This window comes from Lactuca sativa, chromosome 1 (genome assembly GCF_002870075.4).
Source record: "Lactuca sativa cultivar Salinas chromosome 1, Lsat_Salinas_v11, whole genome shotgun sequence".
Classification (NCBI taxonomy): domain Eukaryota; kingdom Viridiplantae; phylum Streptophyta; class Magnoliopsida; order Asterales; family Asteraceae; genus Lactuca; species Lactuca sativa.
In genome coordinates, this window is record NC_056623.2 from 69,080,742 (window position 1) to 69,098,994 (window position 18,253).

The 18,253-nt window shown below is 35.2% G+C and overlaps 1 protein-coding gene across 2 annotated transcripts; it reads right to left on the reverse strand.

Moving 5' to 3' along the window:
* Positions 1-15,041: 15,041 nt before the first annotated feature.
* Positions 15,042-18,096, reverse strand: LOC111914925 (ras-related protein RABE1a). Of its 2 annotated transcripts, XM_042901330.2 has the most exons (10): positions 18,022-18,096; positions 17,746-17,882; positions 17,146-17,218; positions 16,959-17,059; positions 16,676-16,741; positions 16,447-16,544; positions 16,275-16,337; positions 15,565-15,657; positions 15,377-15,484; positions 15,042-15,186 (listed from the first exon to the last, which is right to left on the reverse strand). In XM_042901330.2, the coding sequence occupies exons 2-9, from the start codon at positions 17,816-17,818 to the stop codon at positions 15,404-15,406; spliced, it is 648 nt and encodes a 215-aa protein (XP_042757264.1). In that variant the 5' UTR covers positions 17,819-17,882; positions 18,022-18,096; the 3' UTR covers positions 15,042-15,186; positions 15,377-15,403. The 2 variants fall into 2 exon arrangements, with proteins under 2 accessions (XP_042757264.1, XP_023766403.1); XM_023910635.3 differs by having other exon boundaries at positions 15,042-15,484.
* Positions 18,097-18,253: the final 157 nt, after the last annotated feature.

The window sequence follows — 18,253 nt, forward strand, 5'->3', positions numbered from 1 at the left end:
GTTGTTAGGACCGAAGGGTAGTCAGCACCTCAGAATGGCTCGACATGGGTAGGTCAGCGCCCCAGAATGGCTCGACACGGGTAGGACGGCACCCCAGAATGGCCGCACGGGTAGCCGACACCCCAGAATGGTCGTACCGGGTAGACAGGCACCCCAGAATAGCCTGGCAGTATGTATGTTATGTGTTTGTATGGTATGTGGTACGATGGGGGAACTCACTAAGCTTTGTGCTTACGTTTTTCAGTTTTGGTTTCAGGTACCTCCTCAGCTAGGGGAAAGGAGCCGGCGCGGTAGCAGCATGTTACACACACACTCTCTTGTTTCCGCAGTTATGAGCTTATTCTGGGATTGATACTCTGATGTTTTGATTGTTTACATGTTGTGGATTTCAAATTAGGTTTTCGATGTGAAATGGTTTAACTAAACAATGTTTTAATTGTTAATGTTTTCTATGTAATGTTTTATAAATGAAATTTTTGGATGTGAAATTTTGGGTCATTACAATCATTGGCGCTAAGCCAATCCATTCCCAAAACGATGTCAAAACCGTTTAACTCTATGGGTAATAGCTCCTACTGGAATTCGTTTCTGTTTAAGTCAATGACGATGTTCCTAATACGATCACTAAAAGGTACGAACTTGCCACTAGCAACCTCGACTATTAAAGCATTATCTTGTCTATTGATAGGCAAAGCTAGTTTTCTACCAAATTAATGCGAAATAAAGGAGTAGTTGGCTCCAGAATCAAACAGAATTTGGGCAGGCAATTTGTTTACGAGAAAAGTACCTGAAACGACATCCACTTCCTCCTTTGTAGCTTCAAGTGTCATTTGGAAGGCTCTGAATTTTGGCTTTGGTGGGAGACTGGGCCTTGCTTCCCTTTTCTTCTTTGGGCAGTCCATCGAGATGTGCCCCTCCTCACCACACCCATAACAGACTTTCTTATTGAGGGTGCATTCATTGGCATAGTGCCCATCCTTTCCACATTTAAAACATGTGACCTCTTCGCCACATTTCCCATGGTGCTTCTTCTTACATTTGTCACACCATTCAGATTCTCCTCCTCCTCCTCTCGAACCACACTTCGAGAATTTACTTTTCTTGTTGGACCTCGAAGATCCTTTGAACTTCCTTTTGTCACCGACATCTATCCTCTCCAGACCATTCTCCCTGATTTGTGCAAACTTATTGACCTTAGAGAGTTCAGTTGGAACTAAGTATGGAATAAGCTTCATCTTTTTTGTGAAACTAGCAGCATATTCAGTAACGCTCATTTTTCCTTTCTTCAAATTATGAAACTTGTTATTGATTTCTAGAAGATCCTGCTCAGAGCAATATTGCAATTTCAATTGTACCACAAAGTCTTCCCAGACATCTTGCTAGCTTCTCCCTTGGGCATCGAATCAGCTAGTAACTTCCACCAGATCAACACACCAGATTTTAACAGAGGAATTGCAAGTGCGGTCTTCTGTTTGTTGTTGCACTCACAACTTTCAAACATTGTCTCCATTTTGGAGATCCAATTTATAACTTCCACCAGTGTCAGACTTCCGGATAGACAAGGTGGTTTGGATGCCATGAAATCTTTGTATTTGCATCCACGTCCATCACCTCCTTCATCCTAGTTGTTTCGTCTAACTATCAGTGGGTTGGCTTGACCAACAGTCCCACTGTAGTTCCCTCCTTCTGATTGCTCTTCATTCAATTCGGGTTATTCAACAGGTGTCGTAGTTTCTTCCCTATTCTGATGTAGTAATCGCCTTGTCTCCTCCATTTGGCGATCCAACATCATCTGCATCATTGCTTGTACCCCAGCCATCGTCATTGGCTCAGGCGCAGCTCCTACAACTGGTACTTGGTCAAGTACTGAGGGTTGATTCATATTCCCATTTGCATTCCCAGCTCCACTGCGGGTTCTTACGATTCTTGATCTATACACCAAATAAGGTGAATTTAGATCTTTATTCACTATAGACTCCGAAATGTTTACATGTTAGTTCTAATATCGTATTCATACAGGGGGATGGAGTACACCAGTGAACATCAAGTCTACAACACCTACAAGTTGCGAGCCTGCTAGTGTTCCACATGAATGTCTAGAAAAGTCTGTGGTCGTCATCCATACTCCGCTAGATGACTGGAATAACAACAACATCGAGGCCTCTCATCATTTTAACACACATCAACTATTTCATATACCCATGTTTTACCCAACATATTTGCAGATAAAAATATATATACAATTTAAAACTTGTATAAAACATCCATTCAACATCCATCTCAAATAAACAAAAAATATATATACACACAGCACGTATTTTATAGAAAATACTTCATATTTATGTGTAAGATGAAAGTGACTATACACACACTTGCTTTAATGATAATCGGGCAGCACTTCGTTTCTTAAAATGATCGTTTCTGATAAAACCGGGGGCTTTTATGAAAAACCAGGCTCTGCGAGGTTGGAGCTTCAAAACCGAAAAGATAAATTTTTTTCCGGGTCTTCGGGCACTTCGGGGCGTGTTTCGGGTGATGGAAATGATACCGGGGCTTCGGGGGAAGTCAAAAAGATAAAAATATTGATAAAAGGGTGAAAAATGGCAAAAACCCAAAGTTACTCGGGAAGGCTCGCATCCTTCTATTTATAGGGGTAGGCTTCGGATCCAAGGGCTGAGAAGCGAACACACGGCAGCAGATGCGAAGGCCACGCGGCTGCTACGAGGCTCGGAGGTGGCTCGTGCGAGACTCGGACATGCGGAGGGGCACGCGTCGGACATCTATTGGACTGAAGCTCAGACTCAGAAGAAAGCGACACGCATCTCTCCTCAGACGCGCCACGACTCGGATGACGCAGCTGCTTCGAACACGCGGCCAGTAGCGAGGCGAGGGTGACGTGGCATATTCCAGACCATGCGAAATTTCTCGGATTTTGTGTCTCAAACTTCTAAAATCCATAACTTTCGCATACAAGCTCCATTTTTGACGTTCTTTATATGCATGCGTAGGTGAAATTATGCTCTACAACTTTCGTTTAGACTCGATTGGCTAATTTTGACTTTATTTTTAATATTATTATTTTTAACACACCGAGACAGGAAAATCCGTTAAAAATTCATAACTTCTTCATCTGACGTCCATTTTCATCTGTCTTTTTACCATTGTACTACTATTGACGAGACCTTTGATTTTCGTTTAGGTTGTGTCAGCTAAAAATCACTCGATCTAAAATTCGAGTTTTTAGCTGTTTACTACTAAGCTGAAACTTAGAAAAATCATAACTTCCTCATATGAAGTCAAATTTGGGTGTTCTTTTTATACACGCTCTCGGTTTAACGAACATTACAACTTTCGTTTAGATTGCTAAGGTTAAAATCACTTTATCGTAAATTCACTTTTTATACTTCCCGGTGTCGTGTCGGTTCCGTCGCGAAACTTCAATAGGTCATAACTTCTTTGTTATAACTCGGATTTCGGTATTCTTTATATCTCCCGAATCCTTGTTTCGGCCACTACAACTTTCTTAAAAGATATCGTCTTTATTTAGTATTTATTTTCAACGCTTATTTTTATTATTAATTAATTAAATCATAATAGTTAAGCAAATAAGCACATAATTCACATAATATTCACATAATTCCTCTTTATTACTTCAAAATGAGTTACAAAGGTTGACATAGACTATTACACCATTATTAATGTTTTTGCCCAGAACAATAGAGTATCTCCAAAATGGCATGATCCCTGAAAAGGAGAAAAGCAAAAGAGCATTCAAAACAAACAAGAATCTCAAGGTTCGTTCTAATCCAAGGTAAGTTGTATAAAAAATTTGTGGTGGGACCATACCTCAAGTGTTTAGAAGATCATAAAGCTGTAGAGGTCCTGAAGGACATCCACTAAGGGGATTGCGGCAACCACACTAGGGGTAGATCTTTATGTTCCAAAGCATTAAGAACATGATACTACTGGCCAATAATGAAGAAAGACTAGTTCCTCTATGCACAAAAATGAGATGCTTGTCAAAGAAATAGCAACATCCTGCACCAACCTGCGAAACCTCTACATCATATCATTTCCCCTTGGCCATTCATGAAATGGGGAATTGATATAGTAGGAAAATTGTCAGTGGCCCCTGGAGGAAAAGTCTTCATGCTAGTGATGACTGACAATTTCTCAAAGTGGATAGAAGCTGAAGCCTACGTATAAATAAGAGACAAAGATGTAGTCTTCTTCATCAAATGTAACATCTTGACCAAATTCGGGATCTCTGCTGAAAAATCATATACGACAATGGATTCCAATTCATAAGCAAAAGTACAAGGGATTTTTACACAAGTTGGAGAATCAAGATGGTGATGTCTACTCTTGTCCAACCTCAATCCAATGGCCAAACAGAGTCCAGTAACAAAATTATAGTAATCAACTTAAAGAAAGGTTGAATGAGAAGAAACGAAGATGGGAATAAGAGCTTCCTGTCCTATTATGGGCAGATAAAACCACTTCCAAGATAGATATGGGTCAAACTCCTTACTCATTGGTGTTTGGAACGGAAGCAATGATCCCCACAACAAGATATCTACTCCAAAACCAAGAGAACAACAACATGATCTTGGCCCAAGATCTCGACAGCATAGATGAACTTAGGGATCTCGCCAAGATCCATATTGATGCTCATCAACAAAGGATCACCAGAGCATACAATAAAAACATAAGGATCAGGAGATTCCGAGTAGGAGACTTGGTACTAAGAAAAACTTTCCAAAATACCAAGGATCCTAGTGCAGGTACACTGGCTCCCAAATGGGAAGGGCCATACCTTATAGACGCTGAAGGAGGTAAAGAAGCTTATTGGTTGGCCACCTTAGATGGAGATGTCTTACCAAGATCCTGGAATGCGATACATCTCAAAGCTTATTTTATGTAGGTAAGATTAGTCATTTCTTGATAGACTCAAGGTACACATGTTATTTATCCTTTATCCATCACTTTTCATTATTCATTTTCTTCAAATATCATTACTGGATTAAGCATCGGAGGGGCGTTAGCCATGCTAATGCCCGCCCCTAGCTAACGTTTGTTGTATGCAGAGAATTAGGATCTTACCACTCAAGGATCCTGATCTGTGAGGATCCTGACATTTAAGGATCCTGACATTCAAGTATCTGGATGCTTAAGGATCCTAATTTCCAAGGATCCTAACACGTAAGGTTCGCGACTTCCAAGAATCTTGAACAGGTGAACTTTCTATGATCTTGATGTCCAAGGGACCACTAAGAACCCCTTAACTAAAAGACATCCAGTATTTCACAATACGAATCTCCTAAGAACAGAGACTGATCATCTCTCATACGAATAAGGGTACTTAATCACCTCTAAGGTTTAAATAGTTAATTACCACTTTCACACGAGTTAAGGTTTATACACCTCGCTTGGACGCACGATGTCTAACTATGGGATGTGAATAAGGGGATCATTTCACGCTTCAGTGACTTAGCAACCCTCTTATTTCTGAACATGGGTTAAGATCCTAAAGTTTGAGCCCAAGGTTTATAACATTTACATGTTATCCTATGTTGGGATCTTCCCCAGAAAATTCCTAAGGTTTATAACATTTACATGTTATCCTAAGTTAGGATATTTCCAAGAAAATTCCTTAGGTTTATAACATTTACATGTTATCCTAAATTGAGATCTTCCCCATAATATTCTTAAGCTCTATAACATATGCATGTTATCTTAATTTGGGATCATCCCCAGAAAACTCCTATGGGTTATAACATTCACATGTTGGGATTTTCCCTAGAAATAACATAAAGTTTATAACATTTTCATATTATCATACGATTTGGAATTTTTCCCAATGAGTCATTAAGTAAACAAGATTCAGAGCGAAGACTTTCCTCAAGCTAAAGATAAGAATCCTTCCTGAAATTTGACAAAATAAATAAAGATACCTTCAAGCATCAAGCTCATATGAAGACAAGGAGTTCATCACTTCAAATTCGTCCTAACCTCACTAGGTTCCATCTATCCTTATTCTCAAAAAACTTCAAGAAAGAATTTAAGGATCCTGAACTTTTTTAGGATCCTAAGCAAAAATCTTTTGGTTATTAGAATTCAAGTGTACCAAAAATGATTTAATAAAGAATTTTTTCTCAAGATTGTTTGCAAGAACCAAATATTTCAGGATCCTAGTATCATAACAGCCATACGAAAGAATTAAGAGAGAAATATGAAAAGGAAACATAACCATTGCATTCAAAAGGGGTTGTAACCAACCTAACCAAAAGATTAATTGTTTTACATTACTGATGAAAATAAAAAACTACCTAAACTAACTTATTGCATGCCTAGACCTTAGCCTGGTCATCATCGGTCGCATCCTTCTCCTCCCCTCCTTCGGTCAGCCGCAGTACAGGATCCTGATTGGTCGTAGCAGGATTTCCAGTCAATTTAGCTAGTGCCTCGTGCCAACCGTCCACATCCCAGGAACCTAGTCACCTACATTCTCTGGATCCTCCGCAAGACGGATCTTGGCCTCCCAAACGGCCACCGCAACACTGACCTTAGCATCAGAGATCACTTCATCCATATCTATCAAGTGCTCATCCTCCTTTTCAGACTTCTCCTTGGTGAGTAGCTCCACTCTCCTCAACAAATCCTCATTAGTCGTTTTCCACATCCTCTCCTGTCCCTGGAGGGCTTGTTCATCCCTCTCTACTCGGATCCTTAGATCAACGAAAACATGATCAGAGACCTAAAACAGAGACATAATGGGTCAGCAAAAGGCAAAATAAAAGATAAGACGAAGAATAAAACCAACACTTACAGCTTGCAAGAAAGAGACCAATTTTAGGAGCGCTTCCTCAGCCCCAAGGCTCTCCAAAGATAGACCTGTAGACTCATCAGTTTTCCTTTTTCGGGATCCCGGAGTCTTCAGTGTCAAGTCAATGGTCGATCTTTTGGGAGGAAGAGAAGATGAGCTCTTTTCCATTTTCACCACCAGCTGATCCTTCGACATGGCAGTGTCAAGATCAGCAAATGTGAAGTGAGCACTAGAGCGAGTGACTTTGGGCCATATAACAGAAGACTATTAAAATTCGTTACCACAAGCGAAAGGAATCGTAGATCCTTACTTGTCGACATGACGTCAGTGGTAGAAGAGCTTTCTTGTAGAGTGGCTTGATCAAATCGAAAGGATCTCTCAGCTTCAGACAGGGATAAGAACTTCTTGATCTTCTCTTCAGATTCCTCGGTAACAGGGACAAGCTTTTCGAATTTGAAAGTTTCAAAAAAGCAAACAAAATAAGAAAATGTGAATTCCAGGATCCTTGTATTAATATAAAAGAATCCTACCCTTCTTGACCCAAGTATCCGGCAGGAGATCCCCACTAGGCACAGAGTCACGTCTCAGAAAAAGGTATTTTTCTTTCCAAGCTCCGTCATAATTTTTGGTTTTCAGGAAAAAAGGGGATCTGTAGGTTTTGAATTTGAGGAGAAAGTGAGAATTCCCGAAGGTTGTGAGATCATACACGCAGGCCAATTCAGGAAGACCTATATCAAGGCCCTTTGATTGATTTACTTGGTCGATCCAGTATAGGATCCTCCAAACAATCAGCATGGCCTGAATATATGAGACCCCACTCGCCTTGAAGAATTCAGAGACAATTCCAGGGAAAGGGTATTTCAAACCCAGGGAGAAGGGGTATTCGGGAAGCACACCCAGGTAGGAGAAATAAAATCAGGTTGGATGAGAGGATCAAAGGGCCTAAAAACGGCTTCAGGAGGGAAGGCTCCATTAAGTCTCAAAGACTCAATATCATTGTCACCGAAGGAACACGTCTCCTCATAGGAGAGAATCCCTTGGTCGATGAAGTTGTCTTCAGGGAGAACTAAGATATTTTTGCGAGAAATGGCCATTTTTCTAACCATGATAGAAGAAGTAAAAACATAGAAGAAAAAGAGATAATTACCTTCCAATAAATCGTCGGAAATCGAAAGATGGCAAGGGAGAGTAAAGAAAATCGAGAGACAAACCACCTCTATTTATATTGAACCAACAACTGATTTGACCGCTTGATAACGGCTAGTAATTCATCTGTTAGAATTTGAATTATTCTAGGAGTTAAGGGTTAAAATTTAAAAATTACTATTATCTCTTTCCGTTTATTTACTTTAAGCTATTCCTTTAATATTATCAAAACTAACTCGCTTATTTTCAAGAATAACTTAGGGGCAATTTTAGGGCTAGGATCTCCAAACTACATTGAGATCCTGAAATCCAAGGATCCTCGAAGGCTTAAAATCCTCGAAGCTCAGGATCCCGAATATACTCCAAGATCCTGACTAATATTTTTATTATTAATAACGGACATATATTCTTCTGTCTTCTCACATGTGCAAAAATAGCTAGTCAAAGTCCTACACATAACGAATAGTCCTCAAAACTATGCAAAAGATCCGGAGGACCAAGTCAAGCAAACAACTATAAGTAATCTCGGAGGATTCCAGAGTTCTCAAAGTTCTAGTTGTTAGGGTTTGACTATATCAAACACTTTTAATCATCACACTACACACGATTTTTTGGCAAGATACTATCACTTGTACTGACATTCATTTCATTCTCTCTGTAATTTTCATTTCAATCAATAAAAATATCAACGCAAGTGATCGTTATCACATCTCAAGGTTTTATATCGGAGATCTTAACAATGATAAAGGGTTTTCCTTATAAACGATTTGTGTTGCTTTGATTCATATTACTTATTTGCTCTATATTAAATATCATAGTCTCTCATACACTTTAGTCCATTTCAGCTAAATTATTTTTTGACCAAAACACCAAATCAGTATGTCATTCAAATAATTATATATTTAGAATAAAAAATGACTTTGGAGGTTTAATCCTTTAATATACTTTCAGCAATTTTCGACCCACGTATCCAATCCATTTGATTTAAATTTGTTTCTAGCCTTTTTTTTCAAACCATCGGAAATAAAATGATAATTTTGTGAATTATTTTTAGGCAAACACAATCAAACTCATAAAGTCAAGGTATTATTATACAATTCTTGAAATTTGCGTTGATACTATTTAGTACTCTCTATGTCTTGTTTTTACGATATCTAATTGTTATGAAAGTTTTTGCGACTCTTGGATCCTTACTTTCTAGTCTACATGTCCAACATAGTGCGGAACGAGTTAGATTTTTCTTGGTATATTTATCCATTTATCTTTTCATTTAGTCATTTTCTGTTCATTGTTTGTGCACACGTATACTAGCGATAAGAAGGGAAATTCATAAACATTTATATTTATACAAATTGTTATTGAATTTTTTGTAACATATAGTAAAAACAAAAGGGACATAATATCACTTTACAATGCTATCATTTAAAAATGAATATGGACCACAAGACATAGCCCTTGCAAATCAAATGTTTATAGCTATCACCATCAATACAATTAAAAACCGTTTTACTTGAGTCCCACTAATTTTACAATTATCCTCGATATCAATACATTTACACATCTTTAAAAAATGATCTTTATTGCCACATTTTACAACCTGACAATTTTCATTGCACCTAGAATACATCTATAATAAAATATTGATAAATATATATTATTTAAAACAATATATATTTAAATTAACTAAGTAATAATTTTTCACATTAAATCGATAAAAAACATTATAACTTTATAGACTATAATTTAAACATATATTAAAACTATATCATGTCAATAGCTTTTACATCTAAATTGTGCATTTAAAAAATTAATTTATTTAAATATCATATTATCTCAGTGGTTTTTACTCAGATTTACACGTTAATAAAATAAAATATTATTTTTATTTAATATTATTTTTAATATTATAATAATAACTTTTCAATTTTGACATGACTATTATTTCAAATATCAATCATTGTTTTTAAAGTAAATTTGTTTTTTAAGTTTATATTACTTTTAACTAATATTATTTATATACTTATTTATTTTGAGATTTTCATTCATATAAAAAATAGTTTTCTTTTTTTTTTTTTAGTTTTTAGTTAATTTGATTTTATGTTTTATATTTACACAATATTAATATTTTTTAACTATTAAAAAAAGTAGTATTTTGACATTTTTTTTCTATGTTAATATGATATTTTTAGGTTCTTATTTAACATCATAATTAAATTAATTAATTAAGTATATTAGTTGAATAGTTCAAAAGTTTTAGTATTACAAAGATAACGTTTTACATCCTTCGACATATATATTTAATTTAATAAAGGGGTATATTAGGTTTAAAGTTGAAATGTTACCATTAAAACTAGATTAACCAAAAAGTTGTTATATATAAGAAAAATATCATAAGTATCAATTAAAGTATTATAAGTTAAAAAAAAAAAAAAAAAAAAAAAAAAAACAACGTATAAATTGTATAAGTTGTAGTTGTTAATTATTTGAAAGTTTAAGAGTCTTATCATTTAAATAAGTCTGTATTTTTTTCAAATTAATGTGGTTAATATATTAGTTAAATAGCTTTTGAGGTGTTAACGTTAATTAGTTGAAAGTTGAAAAGTTTTGTAAGTTTTAAATGTAAATAAAATAAAATGACATCTATTATAATAAATATATAAATCCTCAAATCTAAGTCGCACATGATATAAATTTAATAAAAATATTATTAATGTATATTTTCAATACACACCATACTTAAATATATATATATATATATATATATATATATATATATATATATATATATATATATATATATATATATCCTACCTAATAAATGAAAATAATTTTGCCACATGTCATTCTCTCATTGATTTGGACACATGTCATTTTTTGGTATTTTTGATTAAATGTTTTTTTTCCATTTGTTATTTTCTTATTTTTTATCTTTTCTTAATTAACACATCATATTTACACCTCAATTAATAATTACCTTAATTGAAAATAACCAATAAATTACAATATTACTACTCATATAATATTTAATATGTTTCTTTTTAAATTCAAATTTTAAATTTTAAATTTCAAATCTAAAATTTTTAATTTAAATAAATTTTTGTTTAAACTTTTATATTTAATTTTTTGTTTTATCAAACCCGTACAACATACGGGTCTCACACCTAATATATATATATATATATATATATATATATATATATGTGTGTGTGTGTGTGTGTGTGTGTGTATAACATAATAACATAAATAGTGTAAGAATGTAATAAATAGATATTAAGTAAGAAAGAAATTGAACCTAATTATTTTAGTTTCAATCCATGGAAATCAAAAGAAAGACAATTTTCTTATGATTTTTCAGATAAAACTCGATTTAGTTATTGATAGAATAAATAAATCTCACATTCCGTAAAATATGACATGACATCTTTAAAATTTGAAAGTGCCTTTCCAAGGGTTGAAAGGGCGTTTTAAAACTTATGTTGATGGCTTGATGCTCAAATAATTCTCCTTTTTTGATATTTGACATTTCTTATCAACTACTCTTTCTAGTTCATGTAAACCATTTGTTACATGTGAGCCACAAAAAATCCAAGTCTTACCCTTCTGACGACGAACACAACTCCTACAAAGTTGATAATTTTAGAGGAATTAGGGTTTATGTTGGAGATCTGGATACCCCTTGGATCATGTGAGCATTTTTCGAACTAATATTTCTACCATATGTCTAGGTTGCAAGAAATTCAGTCTAGGATAATCCAAGATGATACTTACGAATCTATGCATAGAAATCGTAAGCCAAATTGCTAGAAGGATTCTATGTTCGTATGAAGAAAAGAGATTTAATGTTTTCATACCTCTTCTCAAGGAGAAGATTCGTTTATATAATAAACGCGATTTAGGGTTTGCCTCTTAGGGTTGGCCGTCATGGGTTGCTTTGAAAGCAAGTCAGGGAAATCCGAAATTTAATGAGAAAATCAAGGGTTTCCAAAGCGGGACCCCAACCAGGGGATCTGCCCCTTGGACCTCGCTAGGGGCGCTGCCCCTAGACCCTGCCAAAGGGGCTCTGCCCCTTTAGAAACCCTAGACCCACAGGTGCTGCCCCCGGACCCCATCTTGTCGTCGAACCAACTTCTAATTCAATCTTATACATACATGTGTGCACTCCACATATGTCCGTACATATATTAGAGTACAAATTATGAAACTCTTAGTTCACATGTTAGTTCCAATTACATAAAATGACATAGTGACTCTAAAATCATCAACAAATAACACACATAACACAATGCAGACCCTAAACCTGACATTTCATGAGGTACGAAGTCCCCACAAATTGCCCCTTTGGGTTACATAGTTTTTTTTTAATATAATTTTAAATTCGAATTTAAATTTACTTCTTTACACCTTAAGGTCAACATATGAGTTTATAAACACTCTCAGCTTCAAGTAGAGCTTCAAATAGTGATCTATATGTTCCCCTTTCAATGGAAGAGATCAAGCAAGCAATGTGGAGATATGGTGAAGAGAAATCTCGAGGTCCCAATGGTTTTATGTTTGCATCCATTACATATTTTTAGGATCTTGTGGAAGCGGATGTTGTCGCATATATGAAGGCGTTTCAGGTTATCTAGATTTATTCCAAGAAGGTGTAATACGTCATTTATTTAATTCCTAAAATTTCAGATATAATGTTTGCGAAATATTATCAATTGATTATCTTAATTGGTTGTTGATATGATATTATCGTCAAGTAATTGTCTAATTGGTTGAGTGGGGTATATGGAGAGGCGAGTAGGAACAACTGAATTTCATTAAAATGTCATTTGATTTTGGATAACATGTTGATAATTAATAAAGGTGATTAGGTAATATAAAGTGGTACAAGAAAAAAAAAACTTATGAGGGTGCTCTACAGAAAATGCTAGGAATATTTTTAGAATCCTTTGATGTTTCCATCTTCCTTCGAGATTAAAAATTAACTTTGTCTAGTGTAATCTGATGAAAGAGGTGATGTTTTAGGGATGCCTTATCTTTGGCATTTATTTTGGGTTTGCTAAGGAAAAAAAATCTCATATTTGTGCAATATTTCTAAAAATGGTGGGTGGAGTCAATAAGTGACTTCTTCACTTAGAAACTTTATGCTTGAAAAGCGAAAGCTTTGTCTTTTAGGGGCCATGTAAATCTTAGACAAAACTTCAAAAATGGTCCCTGTGGTTTCCAAAAATATCAAGTTTAGTCCCTAAGTTCAAAAAACCTCACAGATCGTCCCTGTGGTTTCAAAACTTTTAACAAATGGTCCTTCCGCCTAACTCTGTTAACATTTAGCCGTTAAGTCAGGGACATTTTTGTCATTTCACTCCTCAGGGACCATTTATGAGGTTTTGTATTCTTTTTTTTTAAATAAATAATAAATAAATAAAATTTAATATGCAAGGGTCCCATCTCTCTCTCTCTCTCTCTCTCTCTCTCTCTCTCTCTCTCTCTCTCTCTCTCTCTCTCTCTCTCAAGTCTGAAATCAGTTTCCCTTTGATCGTATTCTTCAATATCAAAAGCAAGAAAACTACATCCATCGCTAAAATCCCAAATCTTAAATCAAAGACGATGATGATGAATTTTTTGTTTTAGGGTAAATCGTGTGATGATGAAGAATTATCGTATTTTGCAGGGGTAATTTCTAGAGACTTGTGATGGAAAAAAGTCAATTTCCTGCAACAACAACAAAAAAACCATTGATCCTACTTCATAAACAACATTACATTCAAAGACGAGATTCATCGGTCTTTAAGAACAGATAAATGTTCAAGTTCTTTAACCAGAACCGGTCTCTAGTGTTTGATTCACAGCACCGAAGACCCAAATCGGCTAACCGTTTAACCACAAACCTAGGCTATTCTCCGGCCAATGCATCCAAAATCGAGATCAAATTAGAACCAGAAATTGCCTTTCTGACTTCATTAACTAACCCAGGTGGTTGATTACGTATGAGTAGCCTTTCTGACTCCACAAACCTACCGGCGAAATGATTGATTTCTATGGCATGGGCATCCTCAAGGTACTCTTCGTTTCTCCGACTGAAATAAATATAATTTCCGATGTATAAACTAAAATTCGATTTGGTTTTTGGATGAAATCGGAAGGTTGATGAATCGTTGAGAGCAGAAGATGTTGAGATCTATTACGATCCGACAGATCTTATCTCGAAGCTGCTTAAGGGGGAGTTGATATCTCAGGAGGAAAACGTCGCGGATGCTCCTCTGGCGAACACCGGTAACTGCCCATTCGAGAAGCAAGTATGATCCATTGAGATCTGTTCATTCAATCTCGATCTGTTAATGCCTGTGATCTTCTAGTGTGCGTCTTTAATTTTAGTATTGGAGAGAGAGAGAGAGAGTGGAGGAGAGAAAGAGAGAGAGTGGGATCCTTAATTAAATAATTATATATATTTTTTTTTTAAATAGAGAAAACTTCATAAATGGTCCCTGTGTATTGAAATGACGAAAATGCCCCTCACTTAACGGTAGAAAGCTGACGGAGTTAGGCGGAAGGACCATTTGTTAAAAGTTTTGAAACCACAAGGACTATCTGTGAGGTTTTTTGAACTTAGGGACTAAACTTGATATTTTTGGAAACCATAGGGACCATTTTTGAAGTTTTGTCTAAATCTTATAAAGACATTTTTTTGGAGCTTGAAGTTTTTTTTTCATCAATCTTTACAGCTTTGGAAATGGTCCATTAATTATTGGAATTGATGTGTTGAAAATTCTTTTAGAATTATGGGTGTAGGGATCGGAAGCTTATTTAGAGCAACTGACCCATGTTTATAAAATGGAGTTTAAAATGGAGATGGAGATTTCTAACTAAGCCGAATAGTTTATACCTCTTTTAAAAAAAATGAAACAAAAAGTGCAAGTGAATCACCCTCCATAGGGATTTCATAATAATTCAAAGAAACCATAAGTTCCAATCATAATTATATATCTTTAAATGAAAAGTTACTTTTTGAAGAAGAAAAAACAAATAACAAGAGTTGCCTCATCCAATGAGAGTCACAATGCATTAAACAAATTACCCATCAACCAAAAACTCAGCTTTCATCACTTTATAATTTCAATTATTATATGCAAAACCAACATTATTGATAACTTTATATCTTCATACCCTTCTCAAAGTTGCAACTAGTTTTGACCATCTTTTTATTGTTCCCTTTCTACCCTTTTCTAAAGATATAATCATCCAAGGTATGAAATGACATCAATACATGAAAGCGAGAGTTGCCCAAATGCAAAAAAAATAATAATTAAAAACGGCAAAAAGAAAAAAAAAGATAAAATGATGTATGAATCAAATTTCTGATCATGCGGAAAAAAAAAATTGAAGGGCGACTTGGTAAATTGAAAATGTGAATACCAAGAAGAGTCAATGGGTTGATAATTATTAGCCACAGCATGATGATTTCTGAGCCGATTCAGAAGTTCCTCCTGCCTGGTCTTGTTGGTTAATCTTAAGGGTTTGAGGCTGCAAAAAAGACGGGTAAGAGAGAATAGGTAGTTACTGACCAAAATTACCAAAATACCCTTTTGATTTTGTGGATTTACCTCAGTCTTCGTGTCAGTTTCGGAGAGTCTCTGTTTTATGTCTCTAGCTATAGAGAAGAAGACCTCTTCCACATTCATATTTGTTTTTGCACTCTGTTTGATGTGAAAGAAAATTTAGTATGTATACAAAAGGGTAAAAGGGTGTTGTTTCTTTTTGACTTAATGGACATACACAATGGGTAAAATGGTCATTTACTCACATTTTGATGGTTCATTCAGTCCAAAAAAGAAAGTCTTTACTTATACAAGGAGAGTAAGATGGTATTTACTCACATTCAGACAGTTGATTTGTCCAATAGAAAAACAGCCTTTATGCATACCAGGAGGGTATAATAGCCATTTACTCACATTCAGATTGTTGATTTGGTCCAATAAAAACAGCCTTTATGTATACAAGGAGGGTAAAATGGTCATTTACTCACATTCTAACAGTTGATTCAAGTCGGAAAAAAGAAACAGCCTATATGTATACGAGGAGGGTAAAATGGTCATTTACTCATTCAGACAGTTCACTCAGTCCAAAAAAAGAAACAGTCTTTACGAATCCATCACTTACTCATCCATTTAGCACTTTGCTCATACAACAGTTAAAGGGAGAAAAAAAAATGGTATTTCTTTTTAATACTTTTTACTTAAATCATAAAGAACGACTTTATATACGGTATATACCATACACTTAATGAGGAAAAAGAAAAGAAACAGAGCCTTACAGCCTCAAAGAATTTGATGCCATATTCATCAGCAAGTGCCTGACCCTTTGAGGTAGGAACAGCCTGCACAATATGGTTTTCACTCGGTCAATATGGAAAATGAGGAATCAGGATTTACACACACACAAACAAAGATATATAGATAGATAGATAGATAGATAGAGATCGAGACCCTTTTGCTTTCATCCATGTCAGCCTTGTTGCCAACCAGTATCTTGTTTACATTGTCAGATGCATGTTGTTCTATGTTCCGGATCCAATTCCTGATGTCTAGACATAAAAAAAATATATAAATTAATGAAAAAAGAAGCTAAGAAACGAAAAACATATATATATAGATTTTAACATGTTAAAAATGATTGCCAAGATATATTTCAGAAGAGAAAGATATAAGGAATTACTGTTGAAGGATGATTCATCGGTGACATCATATACTAGCAGAATACCCATGGCTCCACGGTAATAAGCTGCATAAAACCAAGATTAGATATAAAAACATGAATATAGAAAGATACATTCTCTTAATCCAAAGCAACTGTATCCACAACTAATGATGTTGAATTGTTGATAGCCAACATAAACATACTCTTGCTAGATTTATTAGTTATTACTTTTATTACATTAAAAACATATACTATAAAATTACCTTAATTAAGCAGAAAGATTCTTCTTCAACAGACTTACCAGTTGTGATTGTCCTGAATCGCTCTTGGCCAGCAGTGTCCCAGATTTGCAGTTTGATTCTTTTTCCATCAAGCTCAACTGTTCTTATCTTGAAATCGATACTATATAAGAAAAAGATCATACATTTGTAAGTCACCATTATAATTTGAACTCTATTTTTTGTAATAGGATTTAAATATATACGAACCCTATAGTTGTAATGAAACTAGTGGTGAAGGAACCATCTGAGAATCGTAAAAGGAGACAACTCTTACCAACACCTGCAACAATGATGAAAAAAAAAACACAAATAAATGTCTGAGTAACAAAATTTTACCATGTATATCAGTATATGTACATCAGAAGCAAAGGGATAGGAGAATTTAGAAGTTATGTACGTCAAAAAAATTTGTTGAATAGGCAAACTGAACAGCTGGGTGAGTGGAATTTTGAATAATTTATGTTTGCTATGTCGATCAAAATGAGAAAACCATTGCATTTGCAACCCTATGGGAACGATTTAACACAATTTAACAGGCAGATGACAATGTTTATGCATACAGATTCCAAACAGATGCAATCTAATCCTAATCACCAAATGGAGCATCACCGTCACCCCCTCTTTCCCTGAACCATCGCAAATGGAATCAAAGGCACAACCAAGAGATCTAACACCAAAAAATTACACAAATCTTTCCCACATTTCCAAATAGTCAAAAATATAATCATACGAAATGCACATTTAAATATACAGCACATGTCGGATTCAAATGGAAGATGAAAAACGAAACGAATGCGGAATGCGTACCGCTGTCGCCGATTAAGAGAAGTTTGATGAGGAAATCGTAATCCGCTCGAGCTCTAGCCGGTGGAGCGGCCATTTGATTGATTCAGAAGTGATCAAAAACCCTATAAAAACTGGTGATTTCTTCCAATCGTCTTCCTCTAATGATACAAAATTGGGGAAATGCAAAACAAGAAAAACAAACCTTGCGTCAGGGGAAACGAATATATATACGTATAGCCGTGTATAGATACAACAAATTTGATGTATAGATTACACAGATCACAAAAGAGATCTTACACATGTGAGATAGAGAGAGGACGAGGTGAGGATGAAAAGTGTCTGTAGACGTTGGTCGGCCGTTGCATATGATTTTATTTTGGTTTTTGTCTTTTTGGTAAAAAGAGAAAGTTGAGGGGAGCAATTTGTAAATATAAATATTTACATCCTCTTATTGAGGTTCTGCAACGTGGCGTTCATTAAGTGGATATTTGGTTAAAAAATTATATGTAAATGAAAGTTAAGTTAGAAA